General features: G+C 46.8%; 2 protein-coding genes across 3 annotated transcripts; one reads left to right on the top strand and one right to left on the bottom strand.

The window, feature by feature from the left end:
* Window positions 1-866: 866 nt before the first annotated feature.
* Window positions 867-8,932, bottom strand: SURF1 (SURF1 cytochrome c oxidase assembly factor). Its single transcript, XM_067541868.1, has 9 exons — window positions 8,810-8,932; window positions 6,944-7,025; window positions 6,367-6,494; window positions 5,862-5,944; window positions 4,684-4,875; window positions 4,230-4,302; window positions 3,780-3,942; window positions 2,536-2,617; window positions 867-2,248 (listed from the first exon to the last, which is right to left on the bottom strand). The coding sequence occupies exons 1-9, from the start codon at window positions 8,855-8,857 to the stop codon at window positions 2,182-2,184; spliced, it is 918 nt and encodes a 305-aa protein (XP_067397969.1). The 5' UTR covers window positions 8,858-8,932; the 3' UTR covers window positions 867-2,181.
* Window positions 8,933-9,012: 80 nt separating this feature from the next.
* Window positions 9,013-14,091, top strand: SURF2 (surfeit 2). Of its 2 annotated transcripts, none has more exons than XM_067541866.1 (6): window positions 9,013-9,190; window positions 9,688-9,842; window positions 10,079-10,182; window positions 11,408-11,596; window positions 12,517-12,668; window positions 13,707-14,091. In XM_067541866.1, the coding sequence occupies exons 1-6, from the start codon at window positions 9,113-9,115 to the stop codon at window positions 13,788-13,790; spliced, it is 762 nt and encodes a 253-aa protein (XP_067397967.1). In that variant the 5' UTR covers window positions 9,013-9,112; the 3' UTR covers window positions 13,791-14,091. The 2 variants fall into 2 exon arrangements, with proteins under 2 accessions (XP_067397967.1, XP_067397968.1); XM_067541867.1 differs by lacking the exon at window positions 9,013-9,190 and adding an exon at window positions 9,399-9,499.
* Window positions 14,092-14,224: the final 133 nt, after the last annotated feature.

Here is a 14,224-nt window from a genome sequence, read left to right as displayed (position 1 = left end):
TGAGTGACCATCAGTCCCACAATGTGAGTGTAAACCGAGGAAGCTACTGAACTTCCTGCAGAGACCCACTAAACTAGAACCCACTTCACCTCATACTGCCAGTCTTCTTGTATGCTGGGTAATTTCTGCTTTAATACTTAATCTGTTTAAAACTTAGTGACATTCATCAGGGAAAAAATCCAATCCTAGATGGATCATATAGGTGATTGTGTAAGCCTGCTTTTCTTAAACAAAAACCCATAGCCTGTGGCTATGGTGGGCCTCGGGACTTCAGTTGTAAAGCTAGGAACAATGTGTAGCTCCTGTGTGATCTAAGACACTTCATCTCTATTTGTCAGTACAACTTCTAAAGACGGGGGAGAGGTGTTCCTGCTGGCTGTTAAAGGGCAGAGGAAGCACTGTTCTGGTGGCTGTCTGAAATATAGCTTTTCTCTAGACCTGTATTGCTAAAGCTGTATAATCACTATTAAAGATGTGGGTATGGCTGTACAAACTGCTGCTATATGAGGCCTGAGATTTTAAGGGATAGTTTTTCTATCTCTTGAGCTTGACACAGCTTTACTAAAATATTTTCACTTGACTGTGTCTTTAGTTATTTCAGCTAAGTAACTTACCCCATTTTAAATCCTAGTCAAGGCCTACTTAGTCTCAAGCTTTTACTGTAACAAATGCCAAGAGGGTACCAAAGGCTTCTGTTTTCCAGGGTTTAGTCTGAGGTTTTTTAGCTTACACCAATGCCCAAAACTTGGGGAGGCTCTTTGTAGATGTTGTAATGAAGGTACAGTATGTGCTGCTGGAATGAGATCTTTTCTAGTATACATCAGTGTTGTAATTTTTCAGTGTGCATTAGAAAACAGTTAAGGTGGTCTAGAAATCACAGTGCTGTTGTATGCAGTAGTGGCTGGGGTAGAGAAGCTCCTAGATACAGGGAACCATTTTTGGTGGCTTGGATAACCCATGATTTCACTCTTTTTTTTTTTTTTTTTTTGGTAGCTAGGATTTTATAAGTTAATATAAGAAGCCTTCTGTCCATGCTGCCAACTGGCATTCACTACCTACTTAACAGCTGGGCTCCCTCTACCTTATTCAGGGAGTTAAGTACTGACAAATGTGATTCACAAAAACCAATACGTCTAAACTACTGCAAAACTGAGGGTTGTTAGCTGAGCCCTCTCCCTCAAAGGAAGTTAAGTTGTACCTATCTCCCACTTTTCAGTCACAGGGTGAAAGTGATCACATTACTGCAGTAGGGAAACTGAAGCTGGGTTTTCCATAGCTGGCACAGACCTATAAGATTTAGGCTGAGGCATGTTCAGAGCATATTTACCAGCTTGGGTCCTTAACTCCAGCTGGGTGCAACATGGACACCTCCAAGGGAAGGCTAGGCTACCTCTTACAGTAGCACCTACCCATTAAGTTAAGCTCAAGTGCAGAGGGTCTGTTCTGCCATAGATGTTAAGACAGCATTCCTGGTTTAGATATACAGTGAAAAACATAATATACACAGAGCCCTTTATTTCCTTATCTGCAAACCTTCCACCATAAAGTGCCTTCTTTAACAGAACAAGGTAGAGGACCTGATTCATTGCAGCATGAGTGAACTTTAAATCAGGTATTTCCAGTGGTTTCTCTCCATCATAACAGAAGTACTCAAACTGCACTTAATGCTTCCCTGTGATAAAGTATTTCCTGAATTACCACCTGCTCAAGGTGAAAGTAGTGATTAATTTGAAATTCTTATTCCCCATCCCTTAAGAAAATGGACAAGGTAGTGATGGTCTAAGTGCTAGCTAGTCATGGCTTAAGTTTAAATCTCAAAAATCCCCCTCTTGCTTATTAAGAGTTGGTCTTAGGTACAGCTCAAATGTGCGCCTGAGTATCCAAAACACAATGTTTCCAAGCAGTAGCAACAACCAGTTTCCACTGAGTGGCCAGAGTCATGATACTAAAACCACTGGCTTTATGGATTTCTTGTACAGAATCTGTTTGCTAGCTGCATGGATTTACAGTGCAATGTAGCCCCAACAAGCACTTGAGAGGCCATAGCCAGCGTAGGATGAAGACTTAAATAGAAATGTGCAGTTTGTGAATGCTTTTTGGTTCTTTCAGGGCTAGGGCAGTTCCTTCTCTGAAGACCATCTGACAGCTTAGGGTCTTGTCTTTGTTGCATCACGGAGTGACTCAGCGGGGTATTTTTTGTATGAACTTTCTGTACCACATGTAGAATGTGGCAGCACATAAGCTATACCTGCAAATAGGAATAGAACTAGTCAGAAAGGGGAACAAAATCGCTTTAGTGGGGGATGTTAAAGGATGAGGGTTAGAGGTTGCAGCTGGAGAGTACTTATAACTTGCATTCATGGAGTATCTACCATCCACCCATCTCTAAGCACTTTCCATGCGTGAGTTAGGCTTTAGACAAACTCATTTTACAGGTAGGGAAATGGAGGCACGGAAAGGCTAAGTGACTGGTCCCACATCATCAGCCAATTTAAACTCTGGAAGCTAAAGCTCAGTGTAGGCTGGGTTACTTACCATGTAATTATGTACTGCATATGTTCATTCCTCAAAGTCACTCTTGTCTGGCCTCCAATGGGTCCCCCTGGAACAGTGCTCCCTGTAGGTACAAGAGGGTGCTACAAATTAAAACATGCCTAAAGAACAGAATTTGTACAATACTTAACATAAGGGGAGCTTGGTCTATGACTAAGGCTCCAAGGCGCTCTGGTAATACAAATTAGTCTGCATCGCACATGGCTGTTCTAGAATCAGAACTCAAGGGGGTCAGTCTCTCCCTCTTTTATTGCTTACACTGTCCACAAGGTTCTTAAGCTGTTTGCAAAACTTACTACATCTGTAGAGCTGACTCTTCCCTGGGAGCTTGTGGGTGAATATAAAGCATAAAGACTATAAATAGGGACCATTATGATCACCTAGTCTGACCTGCACAACACAGGCCACAGCATTTCACCCGACCACTCCTATAATAGATCCCCTAACCTATGACTGAGTTATTGAAGTCTTCAAATCATGATTTAAAGTCTTGAAGGTACAGAGAATCCACCAGCAAGTGACCCGTGCCCCATTCTACAGAGGAAGGCAAAAAAAAAACCAAGGGGCTATGCCACTCTGCCCTGGGGGAACATTCCTTCCCAACCCCCAGTATGGTGATCAGCTAAACCCTGAGCATGTGGGCAAGACTCACCAGCCAGACATCCAAGAAGAATTTTCTATAGTAACTCAGAACCCGTCCCAGCACAGACCATTGGGCATATTTACTGCTAGTAGTCAAAGCTCAGTCAATTGCCAAATTAGGCTGTCCCATCAGACCATCCCCTCCATAAACTTATCAAGCTCTCATCTCTGCATTGGTGTTAGCTTAGCCCCTGGTTGTATGAATGGAGGTGAGAGTATGAAATTCTCATGAACCTTTTCATACTGAGCAGTCATTCTGCAGTTCTAGTCATCTTATTCAAGATTGTTTCCTGAATTTTGCCAAGTTTACTAAGATAGAGGTGCAATACCTCTGCCTGGCCTATTGTCCTGAAATGCAGGAGGAAGTCTCTGGGGCTATAGAGGAGTGCACTGAAGTCTAAGCCAGTTAGTGAATATCATTTTTACACAGAATAAGCACTTTTGTCAGTCACTGCACTAGGATTCTCCTGCCTCCCACATGTATTACAGATTTTAGGGAAAGAGATACACTAGATCAGTCTCAAACTAGAGAGGCCCATGTAAAACGGATGCAAGACAGGCAGAGCTAGATTCCCCCATCTTACTGAAATCTGCGTCGATAAAAATGGGCTCAGTGCCAGTCACCCTCGCCATAGCCTCCAGGTCACGGTAATACCATTGGTTCTTTTCTATGTTGTTTTTGGGCACAAAAGGCTTCCGGGTTTCTGACAGCCTCACCACCCCAACAAGATCAATTTCATCTTGGATCTAAAGGAAGGAGAAAAAACAGCAGATTTCTTTGCAGCTTATGCCTTTTCAAAATTCATTTGGGCCCTGGTTAATATTTATCCAGGTCATAAAACTCCAACACTATCCGAGGCCCAGGGATGGGACAACTGGTATAACATATCCCTCCATTTCGAGATGCTGCATAGTCACATGACCTTCTTTGGTGCCAAATGCATCTAGTGGTCTTACTTGGCATATTAACAGCTTCTCCCAAGGAGTTACAGAGCAGACCTCTAACCTGTGGGGCTTTACTCTATTCCTCTTACCTGTCCTTTCAATCTGGTCTCTGGTTTCACCTTCTTATTAAGGACAAATCCTCGATTGACTAAAATTGTGACCCTACAATTACATATAAAAACAGAGAATAAGAAGAAAAGAAAAAGTCCTGCATGAGCAAAAGCAGAACTCCCATCACCTTCCTGAACTGCACACCAAGGAGAGTAGCAAGCCATGTGTTTGGGGGCCACTTTTTAGCCTCTTAAATGTATTATTATAATGGGTTTTAAATGTAGTTAGGAGTCACGGCTCAGTGGCCTGACTGGTTATCAGGAAAATCCTTATGAGGGAATGAATGATTTATGCAAGAAATCCAACTGCTACAATTCAACTCTTGGAGGGGAGGAGGAAGCGACACATGCCCCAGGTTTCAGTTCCCTGGCAGTAGCACTGCAGTAATACGCTATACACATGACCCTAGAGCTAGTATCTGAACATACCCACCCTAGGTCTGTGCAGTGGAAGGGAGTAATGACATTCGCTCCAATCTCTGCATTGGATGTCAGTTGTCCAGCTTCTCTGGTCTCTCGTTCAGGATCCACCAAAGAACGTGGCATAATATAGAGCTCCTTGGAGTGGTCGAAATACCCTCGGACCTTTACAGACCTGTACTCCAGTTCCTTCAGCTCCATGGGGCTGCAGGGGACAGGATGCACTGGGATGAAAGATGCTGTTAGTTCCATAATTTCACTTAGGATTTACCTCCTTCTTCCTGTTCTTCCCCCCAGGATCAATTTGCAAGATGGCAAGTAAAGCAAAGAAGGGATCGGCAGCAGTGTAAAGAAGTGGAGGAAAATATTGCCCGAGATAAGCAGCTGGCTTCATAATTTGGTAGCACAAGAGTAAGGGTTACATCCATTCATAGTAAAGTCAGTCAGTGGTATTCTGAGTGCATCCACAGATACAGCTTGCCTCCCTCCCATGCCACTTGCAGCCAAACATTTCTTACTTAAGTGACATCTACCCAAACACCAACCAGAGAGGAGGAGGGTCTACTTTCTGCTAACACAGCATGTAGATGCTAAGCCAACAGGAGAGATTTCCCTCCCTTTCTCAATCCCTGAACTCGCACAAATTGGAGTTTTTGACACTCAGTATTGGATGGCCAATTGATCTAACAGAACCTTTCTCCCACACTGCTTTCCTCCTTGTTTCTGTGTTTGGGCAAAACCCAGGTACTGAGGGCATGATCCAAGGGCCTCTGAAATAAATGGGAATCTTTCCATTGACATCAGTGGGCTTTGGATCAGATTCCAAGCACTGTCCCTTGTTTAAGTCCCTCCTATGGGAGCTCATTCCCAGCAATACCTCTGCCCCAGAGTGGTCATCCTGTGCATCATACTTGTCTGAATTATACTGCAAGTCAGGGACCTTGTCTTCTTAGACGTCTTTAAAGTACTGCATATATTTATGGCACTGCATGATGCCTCTCCCAGGGACATGCTCACAGTCCCTATTTAAAATAATGGAACTAACGTGACGTTTACCTTCCTTCCCTGCATGCCCCCATTGCTTTTTGTGGCATCCCTTCATTTGTACGTTGTCTAGTAAGCTCTGGGGGGGCAAGGACCATGTTTAAAGTTCTTAGCACATCACTGAAGTGACCCAACTCCCACACTTACTCTAAAGGCAACGGTATGGGCTCTGATGCAACTCTTGACTGCAAATCTGCTATCAGTTTTAGCTTCCACTTCCGACGCTGAACCTGGGAACACACAAACAAGTAGCAGTGCACAGCAGTATCACATATATAGGATCTGTTTACAATGAGTTCCTGCAAATTCGAAAGGAAATCCATCTCATCATCAGAATTTTTTCCTCCATTATGGGTCACACCTGTCTATTACAAGAAAAGTTCTGATATGAAAAGTGAGACAATTGAATTTTGAGGAGGAAAGGGTATTGAAGCATGAGTTTAAGGAAAATGAATCTCCCATACAAAGCCTTGCATGGACTTTGCCAACAGCACTAGGGAAAAAACGTTAGGTCAAATTTGGGGGTTGGCCACCCTTTATGTGGTCACTCACAAGGGCCATGTCTTTGAGTTAGGGCATGCACCATCCTGAACAGCTCTGACTCCTTCCTAAGTGCTCAGATACTTCAGGAGAATGAAATGTTGGCATTTACCTGCCATGTGCCAAGGCAAAATGTGGTCAAGGGGATCAGGAAAAGGCCCCACTTGAGTGCGACATCCTCTTCAGATTTAGCAGAAACGGCTGTGGAACTTCTATGTCTGCAGGGTCTCAAGCAAATCTCTGGAATAAATTAAATTGAGAAACGGGATTTGTGCAGTAAGGATCTAGCTAAATCCCTGCAGGGTTTGCATCATCAGAAACTGCAGGTGAACATGCTTCAAAGATACCATTCAGTTGACTTAATGCTAGTCAGCTATTTTATTTACATTATACCATGGATCTATTAATAAGATACTTGGAGATTTTCATTTTCAGAGAGCTTTATAATTAGTTATTCTTCCCAGCATTCTTTGAGGTGGGTGAAAGAACTCTATGACAACAGCCTTTTAATTGCATTGAATCCTAATACATTTCAAACATAAAATAACTACCCACTACCAAAGCAGAAACTGTTCCTTTTTTCACTCTCCTCATACCAAATGCAGCATAGGTACAAGGCTGCATAAATTATCTCACCTCCTGGAGTAAGACAAACAGGGAGTAGGGCCCAAAAAATTCTTCCTTCTTACCTTTTTTTTGCTGAACCAGACCAGGATGTGCTTTAATAAGAGGATATCCAAAAATTTTTCTTCTGACCAAACCGTTTGGTATCTAAACAAAATCAGAGACATCTTGTAGCCACTCTGCTTTGCATTTAGTTCCAGATGATAATGGTTGACATGGTGACCGTATGATTTTATTTGCTGGGGAAATGGTATTCTAGATCTCATCTGAACCATCAACCCCAAATCATTCTAGTTTAGATTACAATACAATTTAAAATCAAATTCCATTGTAGGAATATAGTTCAATTATGACTGCTCTTTCCCTTCACTTCATTCTGTATTAGAAATCATATTCAGCATCCTAATTTGTTCTTACTTCATCCGATGATCAAGAACATCTTGATATGAATGTCATCAGACCTCTGGTACCTCACACCTTTTGAGCTTCAATAACTCCATCAGCATATTACCATTTGATGGACACGGCCAGACGCAAATCCTTTGTCTCTTACCAACATCATCATGCTGGTTAACAACAGATTGACAGCTGTCAGTCTTTATTGCTCAGTATTTTAGAACTAGCTTCATTTAAGTCTGGACGCTGCTGGATGATTTAATCCCTGACACAAAATGTCCCATTTATCTACGTGTCCTTCAGTCTCACAGATGTCTCACAGGCTCAACATCTACTTCAAAAAATGAACACACTCCAGAAGTGGTGCAGTTACTGCAGATGCCAGTAGAGCAACCAGGATGTGCTCAGCATTAGCCTAAGCTTACATGAAGCCTAGAACATTAACTAAGCGCTTTGGAAGTACACAGAGCTATTAACAGTACGGCAACAATTAACCCTTGTAACATAACCTCATGTATGCTGAGAAAGTTTTGGAACTGACTAGAGTTCTGGAGAATGTTTCAGAGAGCAGGTGATGGGGGTTCATTTACAGCAGTCGTTACACACGTTCCCTTTTGTGATGAAGGAATTACACACACACACCCACCCATCACCATCACCACCACCACTCCACACACACACACACACCCACCCACCCATCACCACCACCACCACTCCACACACACACACACACCCACCCATCACCACCACCACCACCACTCCACACACACACACACACCCATCCATCACCACCACCACCACTCCACACACACACACCCATCCATCACCACCACCACCACTCCACACACACACACACACACACACCCACCCATCACCACCACCACCACTCCACACACACACACACACACACCACCACCCATCACACACACACACACCACACCACACACACACACACACACACACACACACCACCACCACTCCACACACACACACACACACACACCCATCCATCACCACCACCACCACTCCACACACACACACACACACCCATCCATCACCACCACCACGCCCGCTGCACTGTTTCAATCGGATATTTTAAAAACCTCTCCCTGTTTTTGAATCTCTTTATGTGAAACTTGCCATAGCTGGAAACAAGCCACGTGCCCTGCATAATAACCCCCCCCCCCTTCTACCCTCCCCGCCTCTCGGACACAGCCTAGGAGCCGACCGCAGCGCACAGACTGTGCCGCGGGGCTAACGCCGCAGATCGACCCCGGAGCCGCCACCTTGTCAGCACAGACGCTCCGCAGCCCTGAGCTCCTGTGACAGGGCCAGGAGGCTGACCAGGGGCCGGGGCAGCGTCCCCCGCAATCGGCGGCAGGAGCGAGGGGCAGGCGCCCAGCCCCAGCCAGGTCCCGGGAGCCGCACAGCAGCGAAGGGTCGAGCCTGAGCCTCACCAGGCAGGCCCCAGCCCAGCCCAGCCCCTATCGCAGCTACGGGCCCCCGGCAGCGCCGCCTCGGCCCCGGGCTCTTACCTGGTAACTGGCTCTGAGCAGCAGCAGCCGCCGACTCCAGCCGATCATCGCGGCCCTGCCGCGGGTGACCCAACTCACCCCAGCGAGCAGCAGCTAGATACCGCGCACCCTCCCCGCCTCTACTACTTCCTCTTCCGGCTCCCACCGGAAGTCAGAGTGTCCATCCCGCCGCAGAATTCCTCTCTATGGTGCCGGCTGCTTCCGTTTCCGGTTTGGTCCGTAGCGGCTGCTGCCCCACGTGGAGGCCGGAGCGGGCAGTGGGGGCCCGAGGCCGGGTCCCGCCGCCCCTCAGCGCCGCCAAACATGTGCGAGGTGCCCGCGGAGGTTCAGCGCTTCCTGCAACAGCATCCGGTGCTGCGCCTCATCGAGCCGGGCAACAAGGTGAGTGGCCGGGGAGGTCTCAGACCCGGGGCGGGGAGCCCAGCCCAGCCCAGGGGAGTGGCCGGGGGGGAGCACAACGCCGCGGGAGCCCCGCTCTGGGGCGGGGCGGGGCGGGGCGAGCGACCGGGGGGAGGGGCCCAGCCCCGGGGCGGGGCGAGCGGCCGGGGGGGCCCAGCCCCGGGGGGAGGGCGAGGCGGCGCTAGGCGAGCGGCTGGGGGGGGAGCCTAGCCTCGATGGGGGGGCGGATCTCTTCCTCTCTGTACCCCGTTCACTTCCTCTGGATACCAGTCCAGTAGACAGGGCCCACAGGTCTGCTACCTTACCTCCCCCCCGTGGTCTGTCAGGGGAGGTCTTGGGGACCAAATCGATGCATTGCAGGGAGGTCACTTGGCAGTCTTACCAGACTAGGCCTCCCTGGCTCCAGAGCCAGAGCATCTCGCAGGGGCCCTTCTACTTCTCTGATAGGATGTTTTCTTCTCTCGTTATTGGCTGCTCAGGTGAGATGCAGGTTGACGGGCCATGAGCTGCCGTGTCGGATGCCAGAGCTGCAAGCTTATACTAGTGGCAAGAAATATCTGAGACTGATAAAGACAGCAAGAACGTTCGACTACAGCGAGTTCGAACCACACATTGTGCCCAGTACCAAGAATCTGTGCGTGTCTGTTCTTCCTTAATGCTCATGTGGGAACTCTTGCTAATGTTAATTGCATGTTGAATTGGGAGTGATGCCCCAGTGTTTAAGCAGGTATCCATCCAGTGGGCTGGAAAAGCATTTATAAAGCAGCTTTGGCAGCTGCTGACTCTAAATTAGCCACTTAGAGGTGAAAGACTCTAATTTCTTTTATGTAATAACTTTACTAAACTGTGTGTCTGTTTTTTATTCTCTAGCCATCAATTGTTTTGCAAGCTCACTCTCAGGCACATCAACAAGCTTCCAGAGCATGTGCTGCGTCATGTCCAAGGGAGGCGCTATCAGAGAGCACTGAAAAAATGTAAGTGCCTCTATCATGTTCTGCCATGTGATTTCTCTTCCCTTTCTGATCTTTTAACATGCTTTTCCACTAAGTATGTGTAGAGCGTTTGGAAGTCATTCTACAGCATAGCAGTAATATAGAGCAATGCTCCGGCATGCTGCTCCCAGTTGGGAAGGAAGGGTGATTTCAAAAGTAGAGAGCAATAGTTTCCTTTAGTGAACAAACTGGAGCGTCTACTTCTGAGCAGGGATTCTCAAACTTTCTGATACTGTGGGTCACACTTTAATTTGGGGATTGTCTTGTAGACATGTTTCCTTCCATTTGTGAATTTATGATCTCCCTGTGGCAACTATCACTGGAACTGAAAATATAATTAGGAAATTATTTAATGTTTTTTTAGATGCCCTAGCCTCCTCTCTGCACACCACAGCTTGGGAACTTCTTGGGCCTCACCCATATAAACCTGACTAATAGCTCATATCTGTGGGGAATAGTATTAAGACTCAAGTCATTTCAAGACTGTATGTGTCTGACTTTTGACATAGTTGTATTTCACCAGCAAAGGGACTGGAGATTGCAGGTTATTAGTGCCAATGTTCATGTTCATGTAACCTCTTTAAATCCTGCCCAAGTGAGCAGTGATTGAATGTCAGTAGCATATGATGGCTGCTTAATGGCCTGTATGAAATGAGCTGGCATATCCCAGTCCAGGTTCTGGTGAGCAAGCAGCCACCTCATAAAACCCATCACCCCTGCAGTTACTGTATCGGTAGGTACTATTGGCATTCTCATCAGAAAAGCCAAGACTTGAATGGGCTAGGGAAACCTATGCTGCAGGTGTAGAGGGAGATACCTGCAAGGGCTGCATTATAGGTATCTCCCAGTTACAGTTGGGGCAGTGTGTGTGTGTGCTGCCGGCATTGTTGTTGCTTGTGCTGTACTTCCTCAGTGGACAAAGCGGTGGACTCCAGTCTACAAGACTGTTGAGCCTGACACTTTTCACAAACAGTAAACACACGCCCTCTTTGTTGCCACTAAAAACAGAACTATAGGTAGCATGACAAGAACTTAGGCTCTCAGTTCACATTCATGTCTCTCTTGGTCTGCTCATAGATGCTGTTGCATTTTGTACCACTACCTAATACCACGCTCTGCTTCTAGTCCACTCTGTTCTTAACAAGGCCTCCGAATTCTTGAACCACTTGCATTATTTGTGAATGCGCCCTGCCTGGTTTATTTTTAGATGAGGACTGCCAGAAGGAGGGCGTGGAGTACATCCCTGCCTGCCTTCTGCAGAAGAGACAGCGGCGGCGACGAGATGATCAGGCTGAAGGGAGCAGGCAGCCCTGCAGAAAGGGAGAATTCTGGGAGCCTATGTCCAGTGAAGAGGAAGGAGATGATACAGATGACAGCATGAGTGACCTGTACCCATGTGAGCAAGAGCTTTGGTGTTTTCTGACAATTTTAAAGGGAGTCTGTTTCTGTTCCCCAGCTCCTCTTGCTGGTTGCCTACCTGCTGGAAAACCACAAAGCCAGCTCAATTTAATGTCAGTTTAGTTTTTGTTAGCAACATGGGGGAGAGGTGCATGGAAATAAATGATTGTTGGTTTCAAACAGAAAAGAACAAAACCCTAGGAAAGGAGATGCAGCTTTTCCTTAGAGAGCAGCAGCAGCAGGATTGGACCCAGCCAGTGCCTTTACTGATGTACTGCCAGCAGAGGGAACATATGGATATGCTGCATGTAGGAAGGTGATGATTCCTACACACACAATCCAGAGTGGGTGGGGGGTTACTCTTCTCCAGATCCTGAGCGTTAAACGCCAGTTATCATTCAATCACCACCATGAAAGAGATTTTACAAAGGGAGAAGCATTTGTCAGCAGGGGACCTGCTGGGACTTGCACGCTCATGGGCAGCCTGCACTCTGCTGCCTTTCCCAGTGCAGTCCTGGAACCTACAGTCCCACTCACCCTGCAGAGGATTTCCTACCAGGTCGAGTGAATTCCATTGAGTTCCTGTCTAAAAAAGATGGCCTTCCTGGAGGAGAGGTGGGGTTGTTGGGCGACAGGAGTGTGCTGAATATCCCCTATAGCTGGGCTAAGGGTACTGGGCACTTATTACTGAAATACTGGGGTTATATTTGTCCTCCAGGTGTCTTGGTAATAATGTGCTGCCTGGCTGTCAGGGATAGTCAGCCGTTGCTGCTAAAAGGACTAGAATCTGGTGCTTCAGTTTTGCAAAGTCACCTTTAATAAAGTCGTCTCTGAAGCTGTTGGAGTGAGGCTAAGTCAAAGCAGTAGCCAGCGTACAGAGGAAACTGATCCCAAATCGTGTCTCACCTTGTGTTTTAGCTGAGCTTTTCCCAGAAAAAAGGCCGGTGGTACAAGGAGACCAGGAAGGTGATGATGACTTTGTGACAGACAGCGAGGAAAACGAAGACATGAATGGAGAGGGGAGTGAAAAGACAGAGGAGACCAGACGAGCTGGCAACAAAAGGGGAAAGGTGAGTGTTGTGTTGCCATGCCCAGCCACATAAAGGGAGCGGTTTGCGGAATCAGAGGTGAGCCCGTGTGTGACACCTAGGACTAGATATACTGCATTATTAGACCAACGATCCACCTCGTCTGCTCTTCTGTCCGAGAGAGGCAGATGCTAGATGGGCTCAGCTGGTATAAAACCTTCATGGGGGGATGTTTCCTCCTGACTCTGGAAGTCCGTGGCTGAGACCCTGAAACAGATGATTTCTGTTTCTTTAGTGAACTTGTATCCTGTCTAGGGTAACTGAGGATGCTATCACCCATCTAATCCTGGTTTGAATTCTACTGCTCTTCGCCTCAGGAGTAGGAATCGTAGGACAAGGAGACAGATGTGTACTTTGGGGTCCTAAAATCCCTTCCACTCTTCTCTCCTTAATCGATTCCATTTAGAATGAAAAGATTGAGGGGGTTTAGTCTGGCCCTGTTGCCCCCTTTCCCGTCTGTGTCTCTTGAGCAACGGGGCTGATTTTGTCAGTGGATCTCTTCACAGCAGACACCTTAGGCTTGACCTTGCACTTCTTGTGAGTCTGGGAAGCAGCAGGAATGCATGATCAGGCCTGTGTGTGTAAAGTGGGGATAAGCAGTTTCAGAGACATCCTTGATGAAAAGGATAATTCTCGAATACAGCCCAGATGGGAGGAGGTGCATTTCCTCCTTGTTTCCCTTCCCCTACGCCTACCTGAGGAAGATCAAGCGCTGCAGTATTTTATGGCTCAGTTCTATGAGGAGCATTTGGTACAGACACTATGTTGAGGGCAGGGAGGGGATGTTAGGTTGCACCTCTTATACAAGGGATGAGGTGAGCTGGAGATCAAGTCTTATTTCTCACTGGCCGTGTCCTTTGTGGCTAGGGTTGGGATTGTACTGATGCTCTTGGCCTGAAAAAAGAAGCTTCGTGTGATGCTCTGTGCTGGTATTCTGGCCTTGGCCACATTCAGGCTTATGCTAGGCCAGATGCACAAGGAAGTTCTTGGAAAGACGGTGCAATTTCTCTCTCTCCACAGAAACAGTTGGCTTCCTTAAAGAAGAAATTTAAGAGTCACCCTCGAAAACCCAAAAGCTTCAAGAAAGCAGCCAATGGCAAATAAACTTTTCTAGAAAAATGTGAAACACTAGTTGGGGCTGGAGCTAGCCGTGTTCATGTTCTAAATGGGGCATGGTGGCACAGGTCATACCAAACAGCCTGCTGTCGTACCTTACCTGTACCGTTGTAAGGTTTCAACCATCTTTTTCTGATGCGGGCTTCAGTAAGATGGAGCAACTAAATGGTTGTGGGCATTAGGATCGATTCGAGTTGTGTCCCCTAGCTCTGCCTGAGGTGCCAGGGAAGCCCTCATTGCTGCAACGAATGGGTGCCTTGTACTAATAAAAGAAACCTAGTCCCTGGCACTTCATTTTTTGCTGAAATGGTTGCAGTTGTGTCTATTCCACTTACTGACACACAGGACAGTGTACTGTGCTGAGGGCATTAATACCAAGCTTTAGCCAGGCACCACCCTCCCCACATGGTCATCAACCATGC

Source organism: Emydura macquarii, unplaced genomic scaffold, assembly GCF_026122565.2.
Source record: "Emydura macquarii macquarii isolate MOO-44397 ecotype Brisbane River unplaced genomic scaffold, CSIRO-AGI_Emac_v2 contig_691, whole genome shotgun sequence".
Classification (NCBI taxonomy): domain Eukaryota; kingdom Metazoa; phylum Chordata; order Testudines; family Chelidae; genus Emydura; species Emydura macquarii.
Note: the sequence above shows the minus strand (reverse complement) of the source record. Positions and strands in the feature narration are given on the sequence as shown.

Excerpts from the sequence above, each read along its gene's own strand:
- SURF1 (XM_067541868.1), bottom strand. The coding sequence starts at position 8,857 with ATGATCGGCTGGAGTCGGCGGCTGCTGCTGCTCAGAGCCAGTTACCAG. Across the intron at positions 6,495-6,943 it reads TCTGGTTCAGCAAAAAAAAG|AGATTTGCTTGAGACCCTGC; the intron begins GTAAGAAGGAAG and ends AATTTATTCCAG. Across the intron at positions 2,618-3,779 it reads TTTTATCGACGCAGATTTCA|GGAGCACTGTTCCAGGGGGA; the intron begins GTAAGATGGGGG and ends TTGTACCTACAG.
- SURF2 (XM_067541866.1), top strand. The coding sequence starts at position 9,113 with ATGTGCGAGGTGCCCGCGGAGGTTCAGCGCTTCCTGCAACAGCATCCG. Across the intron at positions 9,191-9,687 it reads TCATCGAGCCGGGCAACAAG|GTGAGATGCAGGTTGACGGG; the intron begins GTGAGTGGCCGG and ends TTGGCTGCTCAG. Across the intron at positions 12,669-13,706 it reads CTGGCAACAAAAGGGGAAAG|AAACAGTTGGCTTCCTTAAA; the intron begins GTGAGTGTTGTG and ends CTCTCTCCACAG.